The sequence below is a fragment of the Eschrichtius robustus genome, chromosome X (genome assembly GCF_028021215.1).
Source record: "Eschrichtius robustus isolate mEscRob2 chromosome X, mEscRob2.pri, whole genome shotgun sequence".
In the NCBI taxonomy this organism is placed as follows: Eukaryota; Metazoa; Chordata; class Mammalia; order Artiodactyla; family Eschrichtiidae; genus Eschrichtius; species Eschrichtius robustus.
This window is the reverse complement of record NC_090845.1, coordinates 30,454,598-30,480,948: the sequence shown is the minus strand read 5'-3', so window position 1 is coordinate 30,480,948 and position 26,351 is coordinate 30,454,598. Positions and strand designations below refer to the sequence as shown.

General features: G+C 33.6%; 1 protein-coding gene across 1 annotated transcript in view; it reads left to right on the top strand.

The window, feature by feature from the left end:
• Positions 1 to 26,351, top strand: part of DMD (dystrophin) — a 1,739,631-nt gene that overhangs the window by 471,747 nt on the left and 1,241,533 nt on the right. The window contains exons 32-38 of the mRNA XM_068533304.1: positions 1,755 to 1,934; positions 2,243 to 2,371; positions 4,031 to 4,201; positions 17,830 to 17,952; positions 20,655 to 20,792; positions 23,481 to 23,633; positions 24,506 to 24,688. Coding sequence (XP_068389405.1) covers positions 1,755 to 1,934; positions 2,243 to 2,371; positions 4,031 to 4,201; positions 17,830 to 17,952; positions 20,655 to 20,792; positions 23,481 to 23,633; positions 24,506 to 24,688 — 1,077 coding nt within the window. The remainder of the gene's footprint in view (positions 1 to 1,754; positions 1,935 to 2,242; positions 2,372 to 4,030; positions 4,202 to 17,829; positions 17,953 to 20,654; positions 20,793 to 23,480; positions 23,634 to 24,505; positions 24,689 to 26,351) is intronic.

Below are 26,351 nucleotides of genomic sequence, written 5' to 3'. Positions count from 1 at the left end.
CAAAGCAAAAGCAAAATGTGTATATGTGTGTGTGTGTGTGTGTGTATTTATATATATTTTGAGTAGACCAGGACCTGAGAGTATGGAGGAAAGGCAGCCATAAGAGTTATTTCTGTATACTACAAATATAGAAATGCACCTTGAGAACATACAGGACTAAGGATATATGCTGGCCTCATAGAGACCATCTTCCTGTCGTTTACTTGGACCACTTTTCTTACTCTCTGTGCATATATTTCATTTGCCTCTTTGCAAAAGGTCTCCCTCCACTTCTTGTCATTGCTGCTCCCCAGTGATTTTGTCTTACTATGGCTTTGTCTTGCTGTGGTAAAGACATCCGCTCCATTTCCAATGACTTCTCAGCTGGGGTATTACCATAGTCTCTGTATCTCTCCGTTAAACTTCTTGAGAGAGTATCTGTTTGGCTCAGACTTATCCACCAGGAAGGTCCAACAGCTGTATGTGGGCGAGGGAGGGATGGGGGCAGAGGCAGGGAAGTGCAAGATGGTCATGTGGTCCGCCATGACGCATCACAAGAAAGGGTGTAGGTAGAACTGACAGTAAAGTTTATACTAGGATCAGTTTTCCATCAACTCTCTTCATAATTTCTAATATTAAATGTGCTTATTTTCAGGTTTGAAAATCAAGTCTTAGGAAGTGCTGGTGCTCTCTTAGGGGATTTTAATAGTATCTCTTTAATTTACTGCTAACTGAAATTAAGCATTGTTTCAATTATGAGTGTGAGCAACAAACCCCAGCAGTATCAGTAGTTCCTGTGACTTTGCCAGCAGTCCCAGATGAAATTCTGACAGATAATTTTATATCACATTCTAGTCATTGAATATAATTCAAAACACTAGTGGTGCTAATCACTACTTTGAAATTATCCTAAAGGTCTGTTGCTAGATCATTGTAGTTACACATGTTACGAAAGAAAACATGTATTACTATCTCACAAATTTTAAAAATATATTTTGTATATTTTATTTAAGTATAATTGTTTTTAATTTTAAATCCATTGCATTTAATTTTATCCTTTTAAAAACATTATTATGAGAAAGGATACTTAAGTTTCACCAGATGCCAAACAGGTTTGTGGCACCAAAAATTTGAAAGTACCTGCAGTAGAAATACAAGAGTGCAATAATTGCTGAATTTTCTAAAAGCAGTTGCTTAGCCACATAGCACAGGGAGATCAGCTCGGTGCTTTGTGACCGCCTGGAGTGGTGGGATGGGGAGGGTGGGAGGGAGACGCAAGAGGGAGGAGATATGGGGATATATGTATATGTATAGCTGATTCACTTTGTTATAGAGCAGAAACTAGCACACCATTGTAAAGCAATTATATTCCAATAAAGATGTTAAAAAAATAAAATAAAATAAAAATAAAAATATGGTAAATAATAAAAGCAGTTGCTTATTTGTGGATGGGTTTTCTGAGATCTACCTTTAGTCAATACATATACAAATTAAGTAAATATGAATATGTTTAGATGGACAGTATGTATGTTTATTATTAAATATGTGCAATCATAAATAAATAAGTCAGTCATGTTTATGTATGCATACATATTCATATATACCCAGTAAGGAAACTACAGTGTATATGGTATGATTTTCATCATTCCTAAAGACATGGTTGAAAGTTTAAACCCTTGAAAAATCTTACCATAGTAACTGGACGCATAGCCATTTCAAAAGCTTTAAGTCTTAAGACGACAGTACTCGAAGCTCAGATGCTGTTCTTTTCACAGGCTACTCAGAAAGAGATTGAGAAACAGAAGGTTCACCTAAAGAGCATTACAGAGCTAGGAGAGGCCTTGAAAGCAGTTTTGGGCAAGAAGGAGACCCTGGTGGAAGATAAACTGAGTCTTCTGAATAGTAACTGGATAGCTGTCACTTCCCGGGCAGAAGAGTGGTTAAACCTTTTGCTGGTAAGAGAAGAGGCTGGAAGATTTTCAGCCCCTCTCCATCACGAGAAAGAAATTATATAAGCTTTAAATAATAGTATTTGTGTTAGCAAATTCTTCAATTCCACATAAATGTTGGCCCTTATCTCAATATCTATTTCTATAGTGTAATATATTTTTTGCATGTTTGTATTATATTCTGTATGGAGATTGCACCTAAAAGTAATTTGAATGATACTGCATTTTTGTCTTTTAAAATTGTACAAAGTAGGACAAATATTTTAAAATATTGTCTAACTAATACTGTGTCATGGTATGTCTCTAAAATTAAGGAATACCAGAAACACATGGAAACCTTTGACCAGAATGTGGATCACATCACAAACTGGATCATTCAGGCTGATACACTTTTGGATGAATCTGAGAAAACGAAACCACAGCAAAAAGAAGACGTGCTTAAGGTAGCAAATAAACTATTATGAAAAGTAATTTTCACACTGTGCAACAGTTATATCAATCATCTTTGTCCTAAAAGATACAAAGGACTTCTTAATAAGAGTGAAAACAGTCTTCCTCTCTTCCTTCCCCTCCTCCTTCCTTCCTTTCCTTTCTCCTTTAATGCCTTCTTTCCTTCCCTCCCTACTTCTTTAATTCAAATGGGAGTTCATGACTTTGAAGAGCCCTGTAATCTGGATATCTGTCCATATCGACCTCTCAGCTAATTACACGCAACTTAAAATCTGATGAGAAAAGGATTCCCGGATTTATTTTGGTGTTATATTGCAAATTCATGCCCATTTTAATAGTAATACTATATTCTTGTACCTAACACAAAGATTAGTTTCTCAGCATCGTTCACAGACCATCTGAGTAAACAACGGGAGTCCAATCTATGGACATTTTGCCTATGCGATGTCTAAATCTTAGTAATTAGTAACAATACTGAGCTTATATAAAAAATTTTTCATTCTTAACTATATGTAAACTAAACATGGCTTCGTGTTCTCTCTTTTTTGTATTGAAACCGATTATTAGGACATCCTAAGCTGTCTTTCTCAATGGCAACTTAGTCTTTACTTTAAAAAAAAAAAAATGGTTCCTGTAAAAGGATATGAGGGGTATATACATGTGCAAATGTAACTTACTGATGCTATAATATCTCTATTTGATGACAGTTTTTTCAGTTAAATAGGAAGAATTGCATGTGAAGAAGTCTCATATAAATTAAACAATGCCTTACTTTGTTTTGTTGAAATTTTCAATAATTTTGACTAGTGGGTTACTATTTAAAGAATGCTTTAAAATTGTAGTTTCTGTCTATACAATTCATTTGTTTATTTTTTATGAAATTGATATTTTCTAAGGATTACAATTCCTTTTTAATGAAAAACTGTAAATGTATTTCAGGCTGTCCCCCAGACATATTTACCCTATTGTCTGTACCTTATTTTGCTCTTCCTTCTCCTTTGATGTGTAGGTAAGGGATGTTCCTTCAGGGTCTTTGGAAAAATAGGAACTGAGTTATTTCACTTACAGCCTCTCCAACCCCTTGAGTCAGACAGAGCTTTCCTCAATCCCTCTGTCTGTGACACAGAATTCCTATCTGTTAGAAAATCCATTTTTTCCATGGCAATCGATATGATAAAGAAAAAGGGAACTTGTAAGTACTCAGAAGGAATAGAAAATTGTTCTTCAGCTACCTTCCTTCCTGAGCACATATTCAGGTTGTTCCACAGCTTTGAAATTCAGGAAAGATAAAATAAGACTAAATATAAAATACTACGATTGTTGCCAGCAACATAGAAAAGTTGTTTTCCATAGAAAAGGAAAACATCCCTTGTCCTTCTTCAGACTAAGGAAATACTTTCAATAAACGTAGATCAAATGCAAGCAAGAACAGTGACCTATCTTCCTGAGGTCACACACATTCTCACTCTACGCCTATTTTATGGAAGTTGGCTTTTTACTCCCTCCATTTTCTCTCCATGTGCTCTTCCTCTTTCTCTCTCTTTCTCTCCCCTTCTCCCTCGCTCTTTCTTTTGCTTTCTCACTCTTTCGCTCTCTTTCAACTTCCATTTAATTACTAACTTTAAGCCCTGTCTCTTGCTCACGGAATATAGCGTTTAAAGGCTGAAATGAATGACATACGCCCAAAGGTGGACTCCACCCGTGACCAAGCAGCAAACTTGATGGCAAACCGCGGCGACCACTGCAGGAAAGTAATAGAGCCCAAAATCTCAGAGCTCAACCATCGATTTGCAGCCATTTCTCACAGAATTAAGACTGGAAAGGTAGGAAGATCTGCTCCAAGGTGGAAACTAGTGATAAATGATCTCTTGCGAAGGTTGCGCAGTACCCTGAAGGGGGCGGGCGACCCTCACAGCAAGGTTTTCAAAAGGAAAATGAAGGCCAAAATGTATTTGGGGAAATTTTACCATTGAATCTCATGGGAGATCAATCTCTCTCCCTTTTTCCCTCCCGACCCCCTGTATCCCTCTCTCTGTCATTTTGTTTTCCATGGCACAGCTCGTCTAGAACTGCATTCTGCACTGGTTTACATATGTACTTTCAGGGGTAACCTGCAGCACAGTAACAAATAGCATGCTGCAGGCCAACAGCAGCAACAACAAAAAAGCACAAAAGACATACATCTAAAGAAAGCACTACCGACATATTTTGCCAAATATAATATTGCTTGTGTGTGATATGGGAGAAATGTCCAAAATGAGGTCTTGTACATCTCCTGCATGATCTAGGGTTTCTGTTCATTTTTACTGGTTGTGCACATGTGTGTATGTGTGTGTATTTTAACTTGCTCTTGCTAGTTGCCGATACTTACTGTGATAAAATCCGTTAGATTATAATGACATGCAAGCCATGAGGACAAATAATTGCAAAGCTTATATATCCTAATTTTTGTAATTTTATATGTCTATTTATACTTATTCTATTTAATGAAGAACCAGGGTATATGGAACTTCTGCATGATAACCCTTTATATTTGTGTAACATTTAATGAAGGCAAAAATCTTACCTAATAGATAGCTTGCAAAAATATATAAACACAGTATTATCGAATTCGAACTCTTTGGGGAGTATCAAAATGCAAGGAATTACCTCCCAAATTTATAAAATGTAGTTTGACACATTTTTCAATATATATGATATGCTTTCAAATACAAAAATGTATGTAAAAGAAATATATGTGTTTACATATACAGATAATTGCTAGAAATAATCTTAAATGAGAATAACATTATTGAAATATTTGTGAGAAAATGCGATATGTCAGGTAAGTTTTGATTCCTGCAAAAATAGGAGAATACATTTGAAAGATTATTTTGGTAATTATGGACACCCAGTAATAGCATGGTTTACATCTTCTAAGGCATTACTTTGTATCACTGTTATATATAATAGTACATATATAAAGGAATTCCTAAAATATATGGAAATGTGATATGAATTTTAAATATTTTATTGCATGTGAAACATAGTTACTCTTCAAAACTCTCCTTCCCAAAGCAAAAAGGTATTAGCTTACCTTAATTTGTTGCTCTTGTTTGTAATAGTTAACTAATTAGTTCTACTCATTTATATGTTAAGTAAGTGATTCTCACCTGAAAAACATCTGACAGATTCTAAAATTTTATTTTTAGTCCGTAGTTGTTTTTTGTAAGAATTTACTCTGCTGTTTAAACAGACAGTTGTTTTCACTTCTGGAGGTATCATTAAATGGGTAATATCTAAACAACCAAAAGTTATTTTAGTCATCGGAAAGATGAATGCTAATACTTCATTACTAAGTTTTATATTCTTCCCATTATACTTTTTAATAAATCACTGAGCTAGAGTATATTTAAGAGTAAACAGGGTATTCTTTTCTTGATTTTTTTCAATGGTAGATTGAGATACATTATGTCACAAGACTGTGACTTGTAGGTATTGAAAAATGAGTAGAAGTCATCCTGCGCCGTAGAAACTGACAAACATAGCATGGCCAAGAGAAGTTTGTGAATTGTCATTCTATATTCTGTACGAATGTGTCAGTATACTTCCAGATATCATGCATCAGGTGAGCCATTTGATGTGTTTCTTTTATTACCCGTACTGAAGAAAAGCATAAAAGATTTTAAATCAATATTTCAACTATACATTAATTGACGACAGTCACATTTTTACTTTTCAAAGCATTCCTTTTTTCTCTAAATTCATAGAGATGACTGAATGCAATAGTTGACCCCATTTGGGGGCTTTGAAGAGATAATTAAGCTCTATCATCATGATGAAACAGAAAATATGGAGTTAAAGCATACCTGACATTTTGCTTGTTTATTCCTTGCATTAACTAATGGTATTGAGTGTCCCTTGTGCTAGTGAGTATGGGAATATGACAGGATGTTAAAGATACTTGCTTAAAAATATATGTCTACAAACACAAGTTTAAGTACTTATTGCAATCATATAATATGCTTAACACTAGTACATCTTCATGGAGATGTACAGTTAATGATGAGGTGGTCCCAGCAATCACATAGTGTGGTAGGAAGAACAATAGACATAGAAGATTGAATTCTGAACTTTGTCAGTATTAGGCAGAACATGTGATCTCTCTGCAATTCCATTTTCAGTGTTTATAAGATATGGGAGTTGAACTAGATAAGTAGCTTTTAAAAGGAAAACTATCCCACCCCGCAAAGGAGTTATTATTTAGAACCGAGTGTATAAAATGGATAAGAATAGACTTATTGGATGGGGGAATTTCTGCCCTTTTATCTTTCTGCTTCCTCTGATGAGGTTCAGGAGGTACAAGTTATGTGCATAGAACATGGTGTAAAATTTCTGGGTTGGATTAGTTAAAATTAGGACTAATTAGTTGTATTAGTCCCTGATAACTCTAAAATTTGTCTAATAACCTTTTGTTGATGCAATGAGGAATTTAATGACTTGTATGTGTGTTTGCTTATGGAGTAGGGTAATTTTGGCAGTGCTGGAATTCTCAGGGATAGGCTTTGATCTCAAAGTCAAGTTCCTATTAGAGTAAGGCTTATGGAAGGTAAGATTGGTTTGGAATATGACATTCTTAAGGTTGAGTTTATGGGTAGTTTTCACTGAGGAGAAAAACTTGGGAGAAAATCTACAGTGATAAACAAAAGTAGATTGGGGGTGAATATGGATAGAACTCAGTTTAAGAACTAATTTCAGGATCCTTTCAAAGGTCAACTAGAAAGGGCAAATGAGTAGAGCAAAAATTTATTCTGAGAACTCACTGATAATGTCTGGATTCACTATTCGGTGAATATGAAGTCTTTGTGTCCTGCAGGGACTGTCCATGACAAGAAATTCCAAAATCCAGAAAGCAATGTACATTGGGTTCCTCGGTTTAGATTGGCTGAGAACTTGTCCATCGGATGCAGTTCTCAGCAGTGGTAATTTTAACTATCAGTGAGGAGCAGTGTGGCGAGAGGAAAAAAGTTCTTAACTTCAAGCCACAATACTTTGAGTGTGATCTTGGATTTGACCCTTTACCTCACAGAATCTCATTTCCATCCAGAAAAGCAATAAGATTACGCCTGTCTTATCTTAACCTCAAGATTGTGGTGAGGATCAAATGACCTAAGATATGTAAAAGCATACATTGAAAAAAATCTATAAATTATTATAATTATATAAAATGGTGAAAATAATGTCAATAATTATTTTTATCATTATATATATTAGACTTAATGGCCAAATTTTGAGGGTTAAGATGGAAATTGATGGGGAAAAGAAATGGAGGAATAGCTGATTTCTCTTTCTGGTCTCTGCTGGAATGGGCAGGGACCAAGAAGATATGTCTTTGCTATTTCCATTGCAAGGACCAGCCTTATAGATTATTGAGTGGACCAATTTAAGAACTGGAAAGTTCTGCTTGTCCCAAATAGGGCCCGTAAAATACATGAAATTCTATCACTTCTCATTTCATTTAGGTTAATCTTATGGCTTTGAGAAGGCTTAATCTCTCCTAATATGTATGAAATCAATTTGAGAAAATGGCAGTTTTGATGGGGAGGGTCAGAGTTATAAAAATGAATCAGCCATAATTTCAGAACCCTGGGTAAAGTTGATGGAATCATTGGGGAAAGACACCACAACTCAACTCTTTCTGATTTAGGGCATCTGAACATGGTGGCATAGCATGGTGGTGGTTGGGGGGGATACTATCAGCAAAAGAAAGTGGCAGGAGACAGAAGCATAGAAAGGGAAATAGGAAGGCAAAAGTAAACAGACTACTTAGTCTTGTTGCTTATGGCACTTCTACCCATCTCCATCTTCTGAAAAGCCAAGTTGGAGAGGAGAGTCAGCAATTTGGGAGAGATGATATTTGAGGCAGATCTTCAAGAATTAATGAAGGAAGGGTTGGAGAAAGGGAGGAATATGAATGAGCTCTTACCAACCATGCACTTTCAGGTCACAGTGTTTGGTACTGTGGTACCTAAATTGCTAGGTAAGATGTGGATTCAAGGAGCTTATTGTTTAATAGTGGAGCAAGATATATTCATGGATACTGGGCTGACAATGAGTGTATGCTGAGTCAATTTAGCGGCCACTCCAGCAACCTAGAGGAGGTAACAATTCAGTATAAACCTATGACAAAACCTCAGGAGTGTACAGTGTGTTCGATGGAGGGTAAGTTCAGTTTGCTTATGGAATATAGAGCACAGAGCATGGAGCTTAGTGTGGATAAGACTGAAAAGGATGGTGAGACATAGTGTGGGGAGAGATCATGACAACCAGACTAATAATTTATGCTTAATTCAATACTCAATGAGGAGTTCTTGATTTTTTTTTTTCATGCACTGATGAAAGATTAGCCCTGCAGTGGTTGTGAAGAGAATTCAACTGAATAATGACAGGAAGTAGGGAAACCAATTAGGAAGCTATCACAATCGTCTAGATGAGAAACAGTGAGTAGCTCAAATAAAGGGGTATCTATGGGAATGGAGAGGAAGTGACAGTCTACAGCAGTGACTCTCTAACCTTTGTGTATTTGGAGGAACTGTTAAAACACAAATTGCCCTCCCCTCCCCCCGCCTTGCCTGAAGACTAAGACTCAGTAGGCCTTGGGTAGGCCTGATAATTTGCATGGCTAACAGGTTTTCGGGTGATATTGATGCCAATGATCTAGAGACCATACTCTGAGAACCACTGGTCTAGAGACATTGAGAACTAGCCTAGAGTTAAATTATTATATATGAGGGCCAAGAAGGTGATGAACTGAAAACTGACTCAGGATTCAATACTAATTGAGTCCAAAAGGCTGCCTGTGAGTCTCAGAATAAAATTTGCGTCAAGATATATTCGTCACATTGTAATACTTAGCTTTAAAAGCATGTTGAGTCAATAGACCTTAGCTATATCCTATTAATATAGGCAACTACTTTATAATAAAATATTATGAAACATACACATAATTTGCTTAGTTAGATTGTGTTCTCTTCTAGAGATTTAGAAATATTTCACTTTCTGTGGAACTAAAATGTTACATTATTGCCCGTGCAATTGGTACTAACCAAAAGAAAGGTGAACTTGTTTTCTGTGTCTTCATTCTTTATTAAGATTTATGTGCCGTTGGATATTATATACAATATGTTCCTTAATTTCTATATGGGCCTTAAATTTGCTTCCGAAATCCGTGTAGCAGTATGTGTACGTGTGTGTGTGTATATATATGTGTGTGTGTATATATCAATATATATATGTGTGTATATAATTACAACATGGGATTTGAACGGTCTGCCATCATATATGTAAATATTCATAATTTTATTGCTGTAATATTTATAAAATGTCAAGCTTTGGATCTCCAGTCAGTCCAATCAGTGTTAGCAGGTGTAAAAGTAATCATTCTTTGGATCAGAGACTTCCATATATATATATATATACACACACACACAGATATATATGTGTATATATATATATAATATATATACACATATATATGTATATATAACATATATATATATATATATATATATATATATATATGGCTATGAGAGAGCCAGTGAGTTTTTCATTTATGTACAATATATCAGGAGAAAATACATGGTTGGGTCTAATTTTATCTTAAGTAGTGGCTTTAGATGTGAAAGGTAATATATAAATAATTTAAGGATAGTATAGACAGATATTGTGACTTTCCCAAGCATCACTGGGAAATAAGTAATCCATCTAATGAATGTCACCTAGGATGTCAAAACAAGATTCATTGGATTTGAGAATTTTAATTGAAACCTAATTTTCAATAATCAACTTTATCAATACAAATATATTGATCTTTTTCCCCTTTCATAGTCTATTTCTAATTTAACACCTTCTCTGACAGAAGAGAGCATGGTCTGTTAGCTGGTATAGTTACTTTTATTATATAAATGTATTTTTAGTAAACTTTTCTACAAAGAAATTATTTAAAAGTCATAGATGAAAACTTAGGTAAAGATCTATAGGCATCACATGATTTGTAGAGTATTACATATGTAATAATCACAGCTAAAATCCTCAAGTAATAGTAACAGATTAATACCCAAACTTTGTGTTACTCTACCTGCTAATTTTATTTCACTGAAATAAGTAAGTTAACCTAGCAACAGAATTTCTATATTAACAACATTTTTGCACGTTTATAATTTTCTATCCCTATAACAGGTTAGTTCTGTTGGAACTTTGATAACGCATTACTTTTGTAATTATTTACAATGTTTCCAAAGTAGATGTTAGTTGAGCTTGGTGCGCAGTGTCATTTGCTAGAACTAACTGGGTCTTATTAACATGACATTTAAAATGATTAAAGCTATTTGGTGATTTCTGATCATGATCTTTTAAAAAGGAAAATGATTCCTCCGATCAGTCAACAGATGTAAAAGTAATCATTCCTTGGACTGGAACTTTCAGATATTTATAGCGGGCTGTGAGAGAGCCAGTGAGTTGCCCAGGTTCTCACAGTTAGGTAGCCTGGTTAGAAAACATTAGATCCTAATCCATTGCTTTGTCCACTCCAACATGCTGACTCTCAGCATACTTTGTTATATCTCTATTTGTATCATCAGATATTTATTGTTGGTCTATTATGTGTTAATATAAGCATGTCCAGTTTCACTTAAAACATAACGATTTCAGTACTTCTTTGTATGAAAAATAACTATAATTAAGCAAAAACCAGAAATGAGAGAGGGAGATAGGAAGAAAGAAAAAAGATAAGAAAAAAATAGAAAGTTGTCCAAAATGTTAAATGTTTTAATTCATCTGTCTCCCCATATATTTTATAGTTAAATCCTTTCTTCTTCTATTTCAGTTGCTACCACTAAACTCACGTAATCATGAGGCAGAAAAATATTCCAAGTTATTCTCAATAAAAAGTAGAAAGTGGGATGATTATTGAACCACCAACATATCTTAACCAATCAGTGTATTTTGTATCCAATTCTGAAAAGTGTGACCATAAAATTAATCTCATCATTTCAAAACCAACAGAGACGTGCTGGGTAATGTCTCTTAATCAGCCTTACAAATTTGGGAAGTTACCACAATTTCACATTTTTATCCTCACAGCATCAAAGATAAGCCAATACCTTACCTAATATCAAAGAGTGCAGCCAATGAAATGTCACTTATCCAAGTCAATTTGTTTTATCTTTAAAATTATTTCTTATGTCCCTTGGAGCTTGCTCTTTTGAATTTAAAATAAGTGAATGAATAAATCTATAAAGTACTTTATCTGATTATCTTTGTTTTAGATAGGTCTTTTCAATACACTTATTTCTCTTTGTAAGTTTTCTTTCCTCTCCAGATATTTTGATTTGAAATAACTCTTCATATCATATCTTTTCTGTATTATAGGATATTACTGGTCCTTGAAACTTTATTCATTTTGGTTTCCATGAATTATTCTTATTTAATTTTTTCTATACCAATATTGTAATGATTAATAAATTTTCAAAGCTGCAGAATGGAGAGAGGAGACTGATTTGAAGCAATTTTAAACCAGTCTGTAGCATTTGGAATATTAATTTTCAGTTTAGATTTTAGTGTGATTTGACTGTAGTGACCATTTATCATGATTACTGAGATTACATAGTCCATATTAACAAATGTTTACTTTGCTGTCTGTGTAAACACAGTCATTATTATGTTACTGTATCTATGCCCATTAGAGTAATATTTAACCAAAAGAAAGCTTACGTTTTAAAAATGATAAAGTGCATCTGAGTAATTTTGAATGCTTCCAACTTACAATGAATCAATTTGTAATTGATTTTGCTTTTTTCAGTCTGTTGTTGTTTGTTAGCTTGTTATATAAGTCACCTTTAATGCTAAAACTTTAACAAAGCCTTAAATTTCATTAATCTTAAATCATGCAGCAAAGCACAATTATTAGCTGTTAAGCAGTCTGAAACCACATTAAAAAATCAAGGAAAACAAAGTGTTGTCTTTCTCAGTTTCTCTGTCTCTTCTTTCTTTTGTGTCCGTTTATCTATCTGATTATTAAACTTGCCTATGTTTTACTTTATTTGTATTTTGTATGACTTCACAGTCATGCTAAAGCTCTTAAGATGAAAAGGTAAGTAAAAATTAAATTGTATAAAACCTATGCCTGGTTTATACTTTATCCTGCAATATTATAACTTTTTTTGATTATTTTCTATGTATTTTAAGACCTATATTGTGTGCACTGTCTAGCGTGTGATTTAATTGTGATTCTAGTTCTTCTTTGGTCATATATTTTCTTTAAAGTCAATAGAAGTAATGTATGCAAAAGTTAAGAAGATTTATCCACCATTGATTTCAGTTTCTTCAAATAGTTTGTCATAATTCTGAATCAAAGAGGCAGGCATTATATACTTTATATGGCTTAAACTTGGATGATTCAAGAGTGAGCTATTAAATTATGGATGTTTGCTTACTATTCATTTCTTTTTTAAAATTTCATAAACATTACAAATTACAAAGACAACGAAGACCAAAGAATGACATGTAAAACTTTTATTGGTCAGAGAAGTCATGACCTAATGGTGAGCCAGTGAACTCTTAAGGAAAAGCAATTAAAATTTCCCAACTCCTTGAAGAATATTAATCACATGGATGTCAAATGGCTGGTCTGATCCTGCCAATAGAATAGCCTAAATAACTGAGTTGAATAGTTATGGTTATTTTGGTTATAAAATTAGTTACTGGTTAATTTGATTTATTGGATGTTCTAAAATTAGTAATTGATATAATAAACACGTTTTATGTTTAAAACATGAGTTCCTTTTGCTGTGGAAAATACAGAATAGTATAAGATGTATTCCCAACTTCAGGGATTAAAAATCTACTGGGGAGACAAAATATAAACCCTTGAAAGTCCAACAGTATTACATTCAAATATGTAATAGATACTGCAACACAACCTAGGATTATACATAAATGAGGAATAGAGACTCCCAATACAACATCTCAGACCCATTCCCATAAATTTTCCTATCCCCAGAGGGCTTTCTGAAAATTCCTCTATGAAAACATCTGGGTGCAAGTGAATGAGATGGACATTATAAGAATTATCTAAATCCACTAAAATTTACTAAATAAAGCATCAGCATTTTGACTCCTATTAGTAAGACATTACTCCTTTGACATATTTCATACTAATAATGAACTATTGGTTCTTTTCAATGTCGTCGTCATAATAGTTGCTATTGATCTGTACTGTCCAATAAGGTAGCCATAGACTACATATGGCTATTGAATATTTACAATGTGGCTACTCCAAATTAAGATGTGCCGTAAGTGTAAAACACAGTGGGTTTTGAAATCTTCGTATGAAAAAATGAAAGTAAAATATCTTATTAATAATTTCATATTGATTATAGGTTTATATAATAATATTTTGGACATATTTGGAAAATAAAATATAACTAAATCCATCTGATTATTTTTTCTTTTTAGCATGGCAACTAGAACATTGAAAATTACATATTTGACTTGCATAATATTTCTATATAGCTGCATAGCTACAGTAAACAAAGCCCTTTGAATTCAGAGGAGAGAATTTACTGTAAACTGATAAAATTTTAGGGAAGTATTCATGCAAAAAGTGTCTTATTTCTAACATATACGCTAATACATCATCATCCTACCTGTGCTTATGTACTTTCAGCAATGAGAAACTCACTACTTCAAAATTTAGTGCTTTAAAAAGAAGAAAAAAAAGAACATTTGCAACACTAATTAGTTGTTCCTATATTAAACTAAAATTCAGACTCCAAGTAATTTCTACCCATTGGACCCTAGTTATTCACTTTGGAACCACACAGAATAATTAAAATCCCTAATCTGCATAATGGTCTTATTTTTAACAAATGCATAGTAGTCTTTGATCAGGAAATCTGGACCCTACACATACTACTAATGAAATCTAAGTTTGCATTATCTTGCTTGAATAATTCATCACTTTGTACTAGTGTTTCCTAAAATCTATTCGTATCTGCTTATATTATTTTTGTACCTAGTGGTATCGTGTTCTTGCTAACATTTGGCCAGCAATTAATATGTATCCACACATGACGTGCTGATTACTCCAGTCTCTTCGATTTTATTTATTTATTTATTTTTCAGTCTCTTCAATTTTATACAGTGGAAATTGTGTTATTTAAAATTCCAGATCATTCAAGATTTCCTTGAAATGTTTATTCTGCTATTCTACGATTAGTCATGTATTCACTTAGTTTTTCAGGAAATGTTCATTTATGAGTGCCTACTGTGTACCGGGAATGACTCTAGGTTGAACAAGACAGACAAATTACTCATTTTCATGGGATGTTCGTGAAACTCATCCCTTTCAATGTGTGTGTTTTTGCATACTTTTTGGTCTCCAAATAATTCCTGATGAGAATACTGCACAGGGCAGAACAGGTGCAAAGCCCTTTGGCATCCTCCTTGAGACCACTCTCTACATTGATGCAGATTAATTAAGTTTTGTTGTTAAAGAATGATACAACTTTACCAAACTGGAGTGTCATTTTCTCCATGTTCACCATTAGAATTTCATGATTTTGTCAAATAAGTTGTTAAAATAAAAATGCCATGTCAACAAGCATTTATTTTATCCTTCATAAACCATATGTTTTCAAAAGAGGAAGGTCTTGACCCGAGCCAATGGATGGGCACAAATTTGAGGAGAAACAATAAGACCAATATTTATTGAGCATTTATTATATACCAAACAACATTCTAACATACTTGATCCTCATAAAAGCTCTACGAGGTAGATATTCTTCTTATCCTCATGTTACACATAAAGAAACTGAGGCTCAAAGAGTAGAAATAACTTGCCCAAGATCCCTCAGCTGGTAAATGGTGGAGCCCAGATCCAATCTAGGCATTCTCATGCAGGAGTTTTAGGCTCTTCACCAGAAGGTTAAAAACATTCTAAGCCTTGAGGGAGAGATACTAAGAGTTTACCAATAGACCTGTAAGAAAGATTGTATTAGGACCACTTAAATAAGGCTAGAAAGGTCCTTGGGACAAGATTAGGGGAAGCCTTGACTATCATGCTGGAGTTTGGACTTTATTTGACTTGTACTTCTTGAGCAGAGAAATAACATAATGAAAGCCATGGTTTTGGAATATACTGACCTGATTACAGTGCACAGGATAGAACTGGTGAGGTGGGAAGGATTATAGCCCTGTAAGGAGGTTATTGCCTTAGCTCTTGTGTGAGGACTAGGAGAGATGGTATCTCTGGGAAAAGAAAGCAAGTGAATCATGGTGAATGAATTGGCAAGTATTTGGTATTTATTAGACATTAGAGTGAAGTGCTGGAAAATAGCATGACTCATGTTTTAAGCATGGATGACTCAGAAAAAAAATGGTCTTGTATTTACAGAACTAGGAAAGTTGATGTTGCAGGCAGTTTGGGGGAAGATAATAAGTTCATTTCTAGACATGCTGAACTTCAAGTGAGAAATCAGGTGGCTACTGAGAGTCTAGATTGGAATTCAAAAGTGAGGTCACAGCTAAAGAGGAATATTTGACAGATATTATGAAAGTTATACTTAAGTTTTGGGAGATAGTACAATTTATTAGGGAAGGAGTATTGAGAGAGAGGTACGGAGCCCAAGTTTTGAGCCTTTGAAACTACTATATTTGAGTATGTGGAGGAAGGATGAGCTAGAGAGGGAGCAAGTGTAGGAGTAAAACAGATAAATCTGCCTGCAAATGGACCCATGTTATTTTGACCTCCAAGTACTCAAAAAGTTATTTTAAATATTATTTATCTTCATATGTTCACAAAATCGTATAGAACAATGCAGTTGCTCTTATTAAATGTTAGGAAATGTGCACAACAATTCAGTAACATAAATACCATCGAATTAATATTGTGTAATTATGATTCTAAAGGCTGTTACTCTTATAATATATTGTACGGTATATGATTTTAAAGTATAGAAGTACGTTAATAATACAGAGATTGAAACAACATTTACGTGCATATCTATAATACTAGCAGTCTGTGCTGGTTCAAGAACATATTATGATATTTCATATTTCAAATGTTCATTAGGATTTTAAAACTAGTATTGAAAATAAGTCCCTTTAAAAAGAGTCTATAAATCCTTTCTGGCATGTGTAGAAGTACCCAGAAGATAAGTGTTTATTCATGTTTCTTGTGTAAAAGTACCTAGAAGATAAGTGTTTATTCATGTTTCTTCCTGTGAAAATTATGTTCTCACGAATAGCATTTGATGGTTCACTTCTTCATTAGTAACTAAATACCTTTAGATATTTGATTTTTCCTTGACACTTATCCCTATTGTCCTCTAGGAGATGCTGTCTAATAAATAAAGAGTAAGACTATGACTAGGAATGTGTTGGGGAAGAGTGGGTGGGTGGGGACCAAACTTGATGAATGCGTCATACTGGCATTAAGACAGTGGGTGGTTCCTGAATTGGTTTTACAAGTGGAAAATGTTTAGCTCTGTAAGAAAATAAGATTTCTATTTATCACCTGTGAGTTTTCAAAAACTATCAGACATAAAATATTTTCTAGTGTTTTAATGCAAAGAAATTGAATGCAGGGTATAGATAATAGAATAAACATTTATGTTATTAACTGTTTAAACTTTAAATCTTGCCTATTCTTTTGAATATATATTTGATTTTCAATGTATTTTCATTAGCCACTCCTCTTCAAGTGGTTTCTTTAGAAAAACAAGGGATTTTAAAGTTTTTTGAGACTATGGTCATTATGAATTTCAAAGTCAAAGAAGCTGTGAGGTTTATAAGTTTGGAAAACATATATTCAGATTTTTCATTTGAGATATTCAGGGTTCATTCTTTTGAATTGTTTTGTGCTACCAAATAAAGGATGCCTAAGGCAAACAAATGACATTTTTTTGTCTTATGCGAGCATGCCTGTCAATTCTGCCATGCTAAAAATGTCATTTAAAATATCTAAGCAGATTGCGGTGTAGTTTTTCTGAGGATAAGGAGACAATTCTGCATTTCCAACTGATGTTACTGTTATTTGATGAATGAGGCAATTTCTGATGAGAGGTATTTACCCAGATGGTATTTATATCAGAATATTTAAAATAAGATCAAATTCAACTTTAGGATATTAACAATTAGACCAGCCAGATATATGGAAATTGACTTTTGTTGAAAAACCAGAATGATGAATTGCATTATCTTGTATGTATGTTTGGCTCTGATGATGTTAAATGTCTTTATTTGCATCCCCAGGTACTTTCCCAGTTGTATTTCAACACTTTCATAAAATACAATATGGAAACATAATGCATGTCATTATTTTAGCAACAAGAGGTTGAACAAATGTATTTTTTGTCTTATATTTCTAATAAAAAGTAATTTTGATTTAAGTTAGCACTATCTTTTTTTTTAGGCCTCCATTCCTTTGAAGGAATTGGAGCAGTTTAACTCAGATATACAAAAATTGCTTGAACCACTGGAGGCTGAAATTCAGCAGGGGGTGAATCTGAAAGAGGAAGACTTCAATAAAGATATGGTAAATTGGTTGTGATAAAAGTGTGAATGAACTAGGAATGAAAATGAATAAATATTTGGAAAGAAATTAGATAACGCAAGTCTCCAACTAAGTGCTCAGAGCATACCTTGCACATTTTGTGATTCTAATGATTTATTACAAGAGCAAAGTATTCTTGTTGAACTGTCATTATGAATGCCAAATTACTATGGTATGGACATACAGGAGCACTTACAGATTCTAATAAATAGCCCAGCAATTTTGCTTTGACCTGTGCTCAAAGGACAAAATGTAATGGGTGAAAAGAGTCAAATCAGAAAAAAAACTAGAAACTTAATAAAAAACACAGCCATCATAGACGACTGATATTTTGTGTCAATCCTATTTTTGGTAGTATAACATTTATTTTGGAGAAGGGACAATTACACATGATATAAACATTGTTTATTAAAGCTTACCACAAGGTGGTTTTACAAAAAAGTTGAACAAGTAGTGTAGTATATATCTAAAATATGTATAAATTCATGCTGCTTATTTCATGGGAATAAAAAAAGTATAACCATGTGGGCTATTCCCAGAGTCATAACTTTCTCCTTAAACCCTGATTAATTTCAACATGTCTTTTACATTTCTCTCTAGCTTGAATATTTCTGCATCACATCCCTTTTCGCTGACTTTTTTTTTTCTCCCTCCACCCCATTCTCACAGTTTCCTTTCCCCTCTCACAGCCATCACCTATATGGCATTCTTAACCTTTGCATATATCATGCTAGAGATTTCTCAGACATGTGTCAATGCTAGCGACTTCTCAGACAGTGCTTGAAAATGATACCAAAGGCAAATTATAAATTGTAAATAATAGGCATGTGAAGCAGTAGGAGAACCATTTCCACCAATCTTAGTTCTCATTGGTATCAATTCTGACTTCCTGGAGCTGCCTAAATCAGTACTCCCCGTGTATGGGGTTTGGTGGCCTTGCCAACTCAGCTCCTGGAAAGAAAGACGAGAAGAGCCTTTCCAAGATGCTGAGTTACTGCTACCTCTCCTTCATGTCAAAGAAGAAACCAGAGGGCACCGAGGTGGAAAAGAGTGCTACTTACCTCTTGGGCTGTTCACCAACTCTGCCCTCTAGCTCTCAGCTGGTGTGGGGAAAGAAATGAAGTGGGAGCTTTTGTTTGTTTATTATTTTTGTCCTCAGCCCCAGGAAATGTTGCAGACTTTTTAAAGACATATTTTTTTTTTCCACACACACACACTGTATTTTATTTTTACAAGAGATAAATAGACTGACACCAAGCATTGTACATGGATGACCACAACAAAAGCAACAATGATTGCAATTACCAAACATGAAACACACTCATACTATGTCATAATATTGACATTCAGTCCAGTAATCCTCCACTGTAACAGCTCCTTTACTTTGCAGTGAAAATTGATTTGTATATTCTTTGCCTCTGAGTCCTTGTGGGATTTTTTTTTTTTAATTCAGACAGAAAGTCACAAAAATTATACTCATCAGTTCACTCAGTCCCATGTAATTAATTTTTTTTTTAAAGACATATTTTTTAAAAGTAAGGTCTTTCACAGACTATAAACATAAATGTCTATGTTATATTATTTCATTAGACTAGTAACTGGCAAATCTCAGATGAAAATCCCATTTCCTCTAAAAAGATGAATAGTTCCTCAGTTGTGTGTAGAAGTTTACATATGCATTACAGAATTAAATATGTAACATTTAATACCATGGATGATGATTCACACATACACATACATGTGAATTTTTTAAAATTGTCTAATATTTGTTATTCTTAGTTCATCAGAGTACCTTGGGTACCATAGCAACGTGAACCTTCTTGATAGAAAGTTTTAATATATTGAGTTGAAAGAAAGGAAAATAGAGGTGAAAAATCACATGGTCACATATGCTACTCTATTAAACTAACACTTATTCAAATAATTTTATTTCAAAGTAAATAAAATAAAAATAATATTCTTAGAGTCTAAAAACCAAAATGCATATTGAAAATGCTTAGAGTCATTTTTCTAATCCATACTTTAATACTTAACTTAATTGTATTTATTTAAAAATAACATGCATATATGACATATTTTTTAGAAATTAATTAACTGCAGTATTTGGCAACAATTGAGCACATCATTTTTTACTAAATGCCCTAATATTTGTTCGAAATTTGGGCATTTAGGTTATTTAAAGCAGAGGTCATTAGATAGAAATCAGTGTCCATTTAAAATACCGTATTTTCACTTAGGAGTGTGTGTTAAAATGTTAAGCTTTGTTGTCATCTCACACTCACACAGCAACATCTGTATTCCTCTGTGAATTAGCATTATAAATGACAAGTTTAGTTTGCTTCTCTCAACTTTTTTAATTTCTAGAAATGCACTAAAAATCAAAGCCAAAAGAATGCTTTCATATCAGTTCACTTGTCTGAAATGTTGAAGTACCTTATTCCCCCGTCTTCCTACATATGACTAATCACATGTGTCCTTTTGAACTAGGCAGGAGGAAACTTACTTCTTTTAAAAGTTAAAGTACAACATATAAAAGAAAAACTATGAGTGCAGGATCTTAGGATACTGAAAGTTTTAAATTGGATTTTTTGTGTGTGTTTAAATAACATGTTTTATTATCTCTGTTAACGATGTACAGCTTTCTTAAAACCAAAATGAAGACTGTACTTGTTGTTTTTAATCAGAGTGAAGACAATGAGGGTACTGTAAAAGAATTGTTGCAAAGAGGAGACAACTTACAACAAAGAATCACAGATGAGAGAAAGCGAGAGGAAATAAAGATAAAACAGCAGCTGTTACAGACAAAACATAATGCTCTCAAGGTATTAGAGCTAAAATTATAATATACCTTGCCTGTGTTTTTATTTTTTCATGTGTAGGGTAAAACTCTTGTGCATAAATAAAATCTGGTTAAGAATCTTAGTCACCAGAAACACATTTTTTTCTGTTCAATGTCTGTGTTTTATTTAACATTTTTGAGTGCTGTCTTTGATTTTGAAAGATGTGTTGCTTAGAAGTTGGGGTTTTTTTTACTTAGACAAATTTTTCTGAGTAGTAATAGAAAGATATTAACATGCATCATTCATAGTGTTCATATATTTAATTTTGTAGTATAATTTATTTTTGTAAGTTATTTTTACATTTGTCTTGAAAAACCTGCTTAACTGCCAGAATAAACAACCTGTATATTTTTTAGGCTTTCTGCTTGCGATATTTTATTGATTTGATTTAGAGTAGGTCCACTTTTTTGGTAACCTAGTATTTGTTTAATACTTAATTTTTTTCAGTTAACTTCATTTTGCCTTTAAGAGAGTCACCCTTTGCAACTAACTAAGCATTTGTAAGTCTAATTTCATTTATATAGGAGTCCTCTAAAATAATCTTAATGTCCTTGAAGAAGAACTGGTACTCTCATGTTAACCAGTGATAGCGTATAGCTTCAAGTACCCATGTGACTCATCTGGATTTGTGCAGGAAGGACAAAATAGAATATTATCTAGTATCTAGAAATAGTATCTAGAAAGTTCTTGAGAAGAGACTGGACATGTGAAGAATTTTGTGAAGTAACCTTTTATTTTTTTAATGTACTTTTCAATATTCACTATTTGCATGCATGGCTGATTTTTCTAACACTGTTAATTGCTGAGCTTTTCATTGTAAATCACTCTTTTAGAGCTATGTAGCCATGTAGGTGGATCCACCTTGTAGGTGGATAGAGTCTGCTTTCTATATGCAAATAAGAGTATAAAACCTTTTCCCATATAGTCAGACAAGCAAATAAACACTGCTGAGAATGTAATTACACAATATTGTGCCTGCAAGGAATCCGCAAGGAAAGTCTAATTGGCCAGCAGGTGTTCTGAAGGTAACTGCTGATAAATGTAGTAACTAGAAAAGGCCTCTTCCCCGAGGGAGTGCAAGAGCAAGCCATAATGTGCTCAGAAAATCAGAAAGCTGTGTAATTCACACGCTTCCAACTGTGACCAAGCTTTTAGAAGCATCTACACTGGTCATATGATATGTGTCCTACTGAACAGCAGTGTTTAATGGTTATCTGGCATACCTGTAAAGAAATCTCTATAATGTCTCTTAATACCTTTACACATTACACATCACCTTGTGCTTAGGAAGTAAAAGGGGTTTCAGATTTTATGACCACAAGGCCTTTCTCTTGGCAAAGATGTGAGTTGTGTCACCAGTAAGGCATGGCTCAACTCTCATTCACGTGGCTCTATCTTGGTACCTTTGAAAAAAGCAGCATTCCATCTGGCTCATCCCAGGCATTTAATACCTCCACAGGAGCTTTAGAAATTCAACTAAAAATGTAAACTGTAGTAAATTTTACATCCTCAATTTTAAACAAAATGCAGAATGAAATCGAGATCATTTTTGCAACAATATGTTAAAAGCGATTAATGAAAATCTACTCCACTTGCCAAACCAATCTACCAAATTCAATTGTTAATCTGCCAAGTGGCTTCAATTCTAGTCCTTATGAAATATTTCAAAGAAGGTAAAGACTTTCCAATGCAATGAATATTTCAGCAGTCCTTTGATATTCATTATTTTCTTTGGCTCCAGCTATATCTGTACATGAAACCCTAATTGCTACTGCTCTGAAGAAATGAAAGCTGTATCCTGAGCTCTTATGTTCCCTTGTGTTATCGTAAAATAGCATTACAACAAATTCTATTAATCAGGGAAGACACTGGGTGGTCTTGTAAGGAGTAAGATGATAAACTTCCCCCCCTTTGTTGATTTAGTAAGCAGTCACCCTTATTTATCTCATCAGGTTCATTGGAAACCGTGCACTTTCCCTTTTCTAAATAATTTTATCATTTTGCATTTGGATTTGATATAATGAGAAAAAGTTTGCCGTAACATTTAAATTGTCATTTTCATGTACACTCACAGGTATACATTTTTCACACTTGAACATATATAGCTTGAAGCAATTTATATGCTTACTAAGAACACTTTATATTTCTAATCACAAAATATTAATAACCTATGAAACTATTTTATAGAGAGTTTTAAGATCATGAATGTAAGTTGCTTGGCTATATAAACTTAAAATTTTGAACCTAGGGCTGAAGATATCAATTTTAGAATTTTTACCTATTTTAAAATTCAAATACAAACTCAGTAAGTTTGTACAAGTATGTATTTAACTCAGTTGAATTCACATATTAAACTATTTCACATACTCAACACGATAATTTAGTTGACTCATTAAGAGTTAATTAAATGTGGAAAATTTTCTAAACAAGTTTGAACACGCTAAGAGAAAATACTTGAAGTGGGTTGTTCAGGTTTCTTAGCTTCATGTACATGGGTCCTGTCACATGAATACATAATGTAATCATCTATTTGTATGTTTAGCATTTAAATGTGAATTTAACTGAACCTGAACAAGAAGATGAGGGACCCAAATTATTTTTAAATGACTACAGCCAGAAGTGTAATATACTTATATATTGATATTTTAATAATATCTGCACCATGAACAGGATTTGAGGTCTCAAAGAAGAAAAAAGGCTCTAGAAATTTCTCACCAGTGGTATCAGTACAAGAGGCAGGCTGATGATCTCCTGAAATGCTTGGATGACATTGAAAAAAAATTAGCCAGCCTACCTGAACCCAGAGATGAAAGGAAAATAAAGGTAATGTTGTTTTAGAATGTCAATCCCAGATTTTGTTGCTACAGTTTAATTTATTTAACTTAACCTGTATGGATCATTTTTTAAGTGTTGATGTTGTTTCCTCTATTAGTGTTCTCCCCGATTTGATGCATTTCTTTGTATTTTTTTTTTTGTTTTAGTAAATGTATTGTATAAGTGTTTTTCAATTGACATAATGTTGAATGAATAAAATGTTTTATTCTTAGACAATGTAAAATGAATTAAGAAATGTCATATGTTTTCTGGTAAAATTGTAATTGACTCTGTGTATCTTTGTTCCAGATGAACAAATGACTTATCGGTATATGGACGACTTCTATCTCATGTTAGCACATTCATTTCATCAGAGCATCTTCACACATCAGTGTCAAATCTCTATAGATTTATTTGTTGCATATTGTCTGAAGATGTTTTTTTCTGTTATTATTTTACACTCTTTATTTTGCTTCATTCTCTGTTGAGTTCCTCAAAACTCTAAAAAGGAAATAAATTACTTACTCACTTACCCTCTAAATTATATTCCATATGGATGGTCCCTAAGAAATGATGAGTAATCACTCCAATTTGGGTCAGCCCCAAAACACTAGAGGAATTGAGAAGAAAGAAAACTGTTAGATCAATTTCAGTATTTTCTCAATTAGAATATCTAAAACTGAGCATTCAAAAGATAACTGAAATAATATTTGGATTCTTGGGTGAAGATGACGGTGATGGCTTCCATACTTGTAAATTATGAAAAGTGACAATAAAATGACAACAGCCTATGAAATTTCTGGGACAGGTATGTGCTGCTTATAGGTTGGTTAATGTGGTTAGCTAACTGCCCTGGGCCCTGTATTGGTTTTGCTCAATAGGAAATTGATCGTGAGTTGCAGAAGAAGAAAGAGGAGCTGAATGCAGTGCGTAGGCAAGCTGAGGGCTTGTCTGAGGATGGGGCGGCAATGGCAGTGGAGCCAACTCAGATCCAGCTCAGCAAGCGCTGGCGGGAAATTGAGAGCAAATTTGCTCAGTTTCGAAGACTCAACTTTGCACAAATTGTGAGTTGTTACTGGCAAACCTACATATGTGTTTGCAACTACTACTCTAATAACAGAGGCCTACTAACCAATAGAAAAAAAATCTGGGTGCAATTTCAAAGTGCTAATATGCAATCTGAAAGTGAGTAGTTCCCCCTCACTTTGGGCTTCTGTAACACTAGTGGTTAATTTCTCAGGTTAAAGACGTAATCCCTTAACAGATCATAGGAAACAGCCCCCTTATCAAAAATGAAAAATACATCTTAATTTCTTTTGCCACATCATTTTTTCATAACACTGGAAATGCGAATTTGTCAGTTTATCATACATTTACTTTATTTCAGCGTCTAATCCAAAAATTTGTATTGCTTTCCTGAGACCATCCCATGCTAATTTTACTTTCTTAATGTATACATGGTAAATAATAAATCTTTTGTGAAACAACTTCTTATACCAACTTGCACAAGGCCTTCTTATCTCATTGACATATAGAATAATAGCTTAGTCCTCATAACTCACTTAGCCGCTCAATGGGTTAAAAGGCTTATTAGAAGGATTGTATGCCTAGTAAGATTGTTAATAATTGATAGCAGGTTGAAAAATACCAAATATTGTTACTACTGAACTACTATAAGCCAAAAGGAAAAGAAACAACTGCTCTTCTTTCTTTCAAACAACTGGGTGGAAATTTTGTGATTCTCCCTTTAAAAATACAATTCATAATCGTAAGCTTGGTCTTTTTAGCGCTTTATCTGTAGTAGGGAATAAACCATAGGGATTTTCTAACAGGTACATTTTTGTTCCTATTCTGAGATATTGTAAAGTGAAGCAGAATGGTCACCACTCTGTCATTATGCAAAGACAGTGCTCCTCACAAAACCAGGGTCTGAAAGTCTGGAAAATGAGGCTTTGTAATTATGTTAGGTCGACTTACATGAAACCAACAGATATTCAACCCTTTTTGACCTATGTTAATGACAATTGCATTGGTTTCGACCCATAGGTGAGACTCTCTTGGGAATTTCTTCTGTGATGTTGTTGATTCCATTTAATACGGGGTAAATGTTTGAATATGTCTTAAACAATTAATATAACTTTATTTTATAAGCATATATTTTTGTTAATCTTGCTTATTAACCAAGGGAAAAAATACTGCATATTGTTACTTCTTTTAACGTGTTAGAAAAATCCATGACTACACTGTTTTCTAAGAAATCCAATACCTTAAGATTTAATAGTAGCTGAATATTCTGAGAAATTGGAAGTAGTAATGTAAGGTATGCTGAAACTATATTACATTTAAAGTCCAATTCTAGCTCGTTGCACGTTTCAGCCTATTATCCTTCATAGTAGATATTATGAGCATAACATGTCATAAATCACTCAAGCTTACACTAACAGAAAGCCTGTGTCTGTGGATGCAAAATGAATTGAAAGATTAAGGCAACCATAAAGAAAAATTAAGTAAAATATTTTTGCCTCGATTTAATACATCATTTAAGTCCTCCACTTTGAATTATCTTACTACTCACTATTTTCTCCATTCCAACTTCCCCCATATCTTGACACACCCAGGATTAATTTTTTTTTACAACTTGGTCAAGGTAAGTTATTAACACTTTATAGTTAAATAGACACAGGATCAAAAATCTCCATAAACGACTCACTTAAAATGCCATTGTGT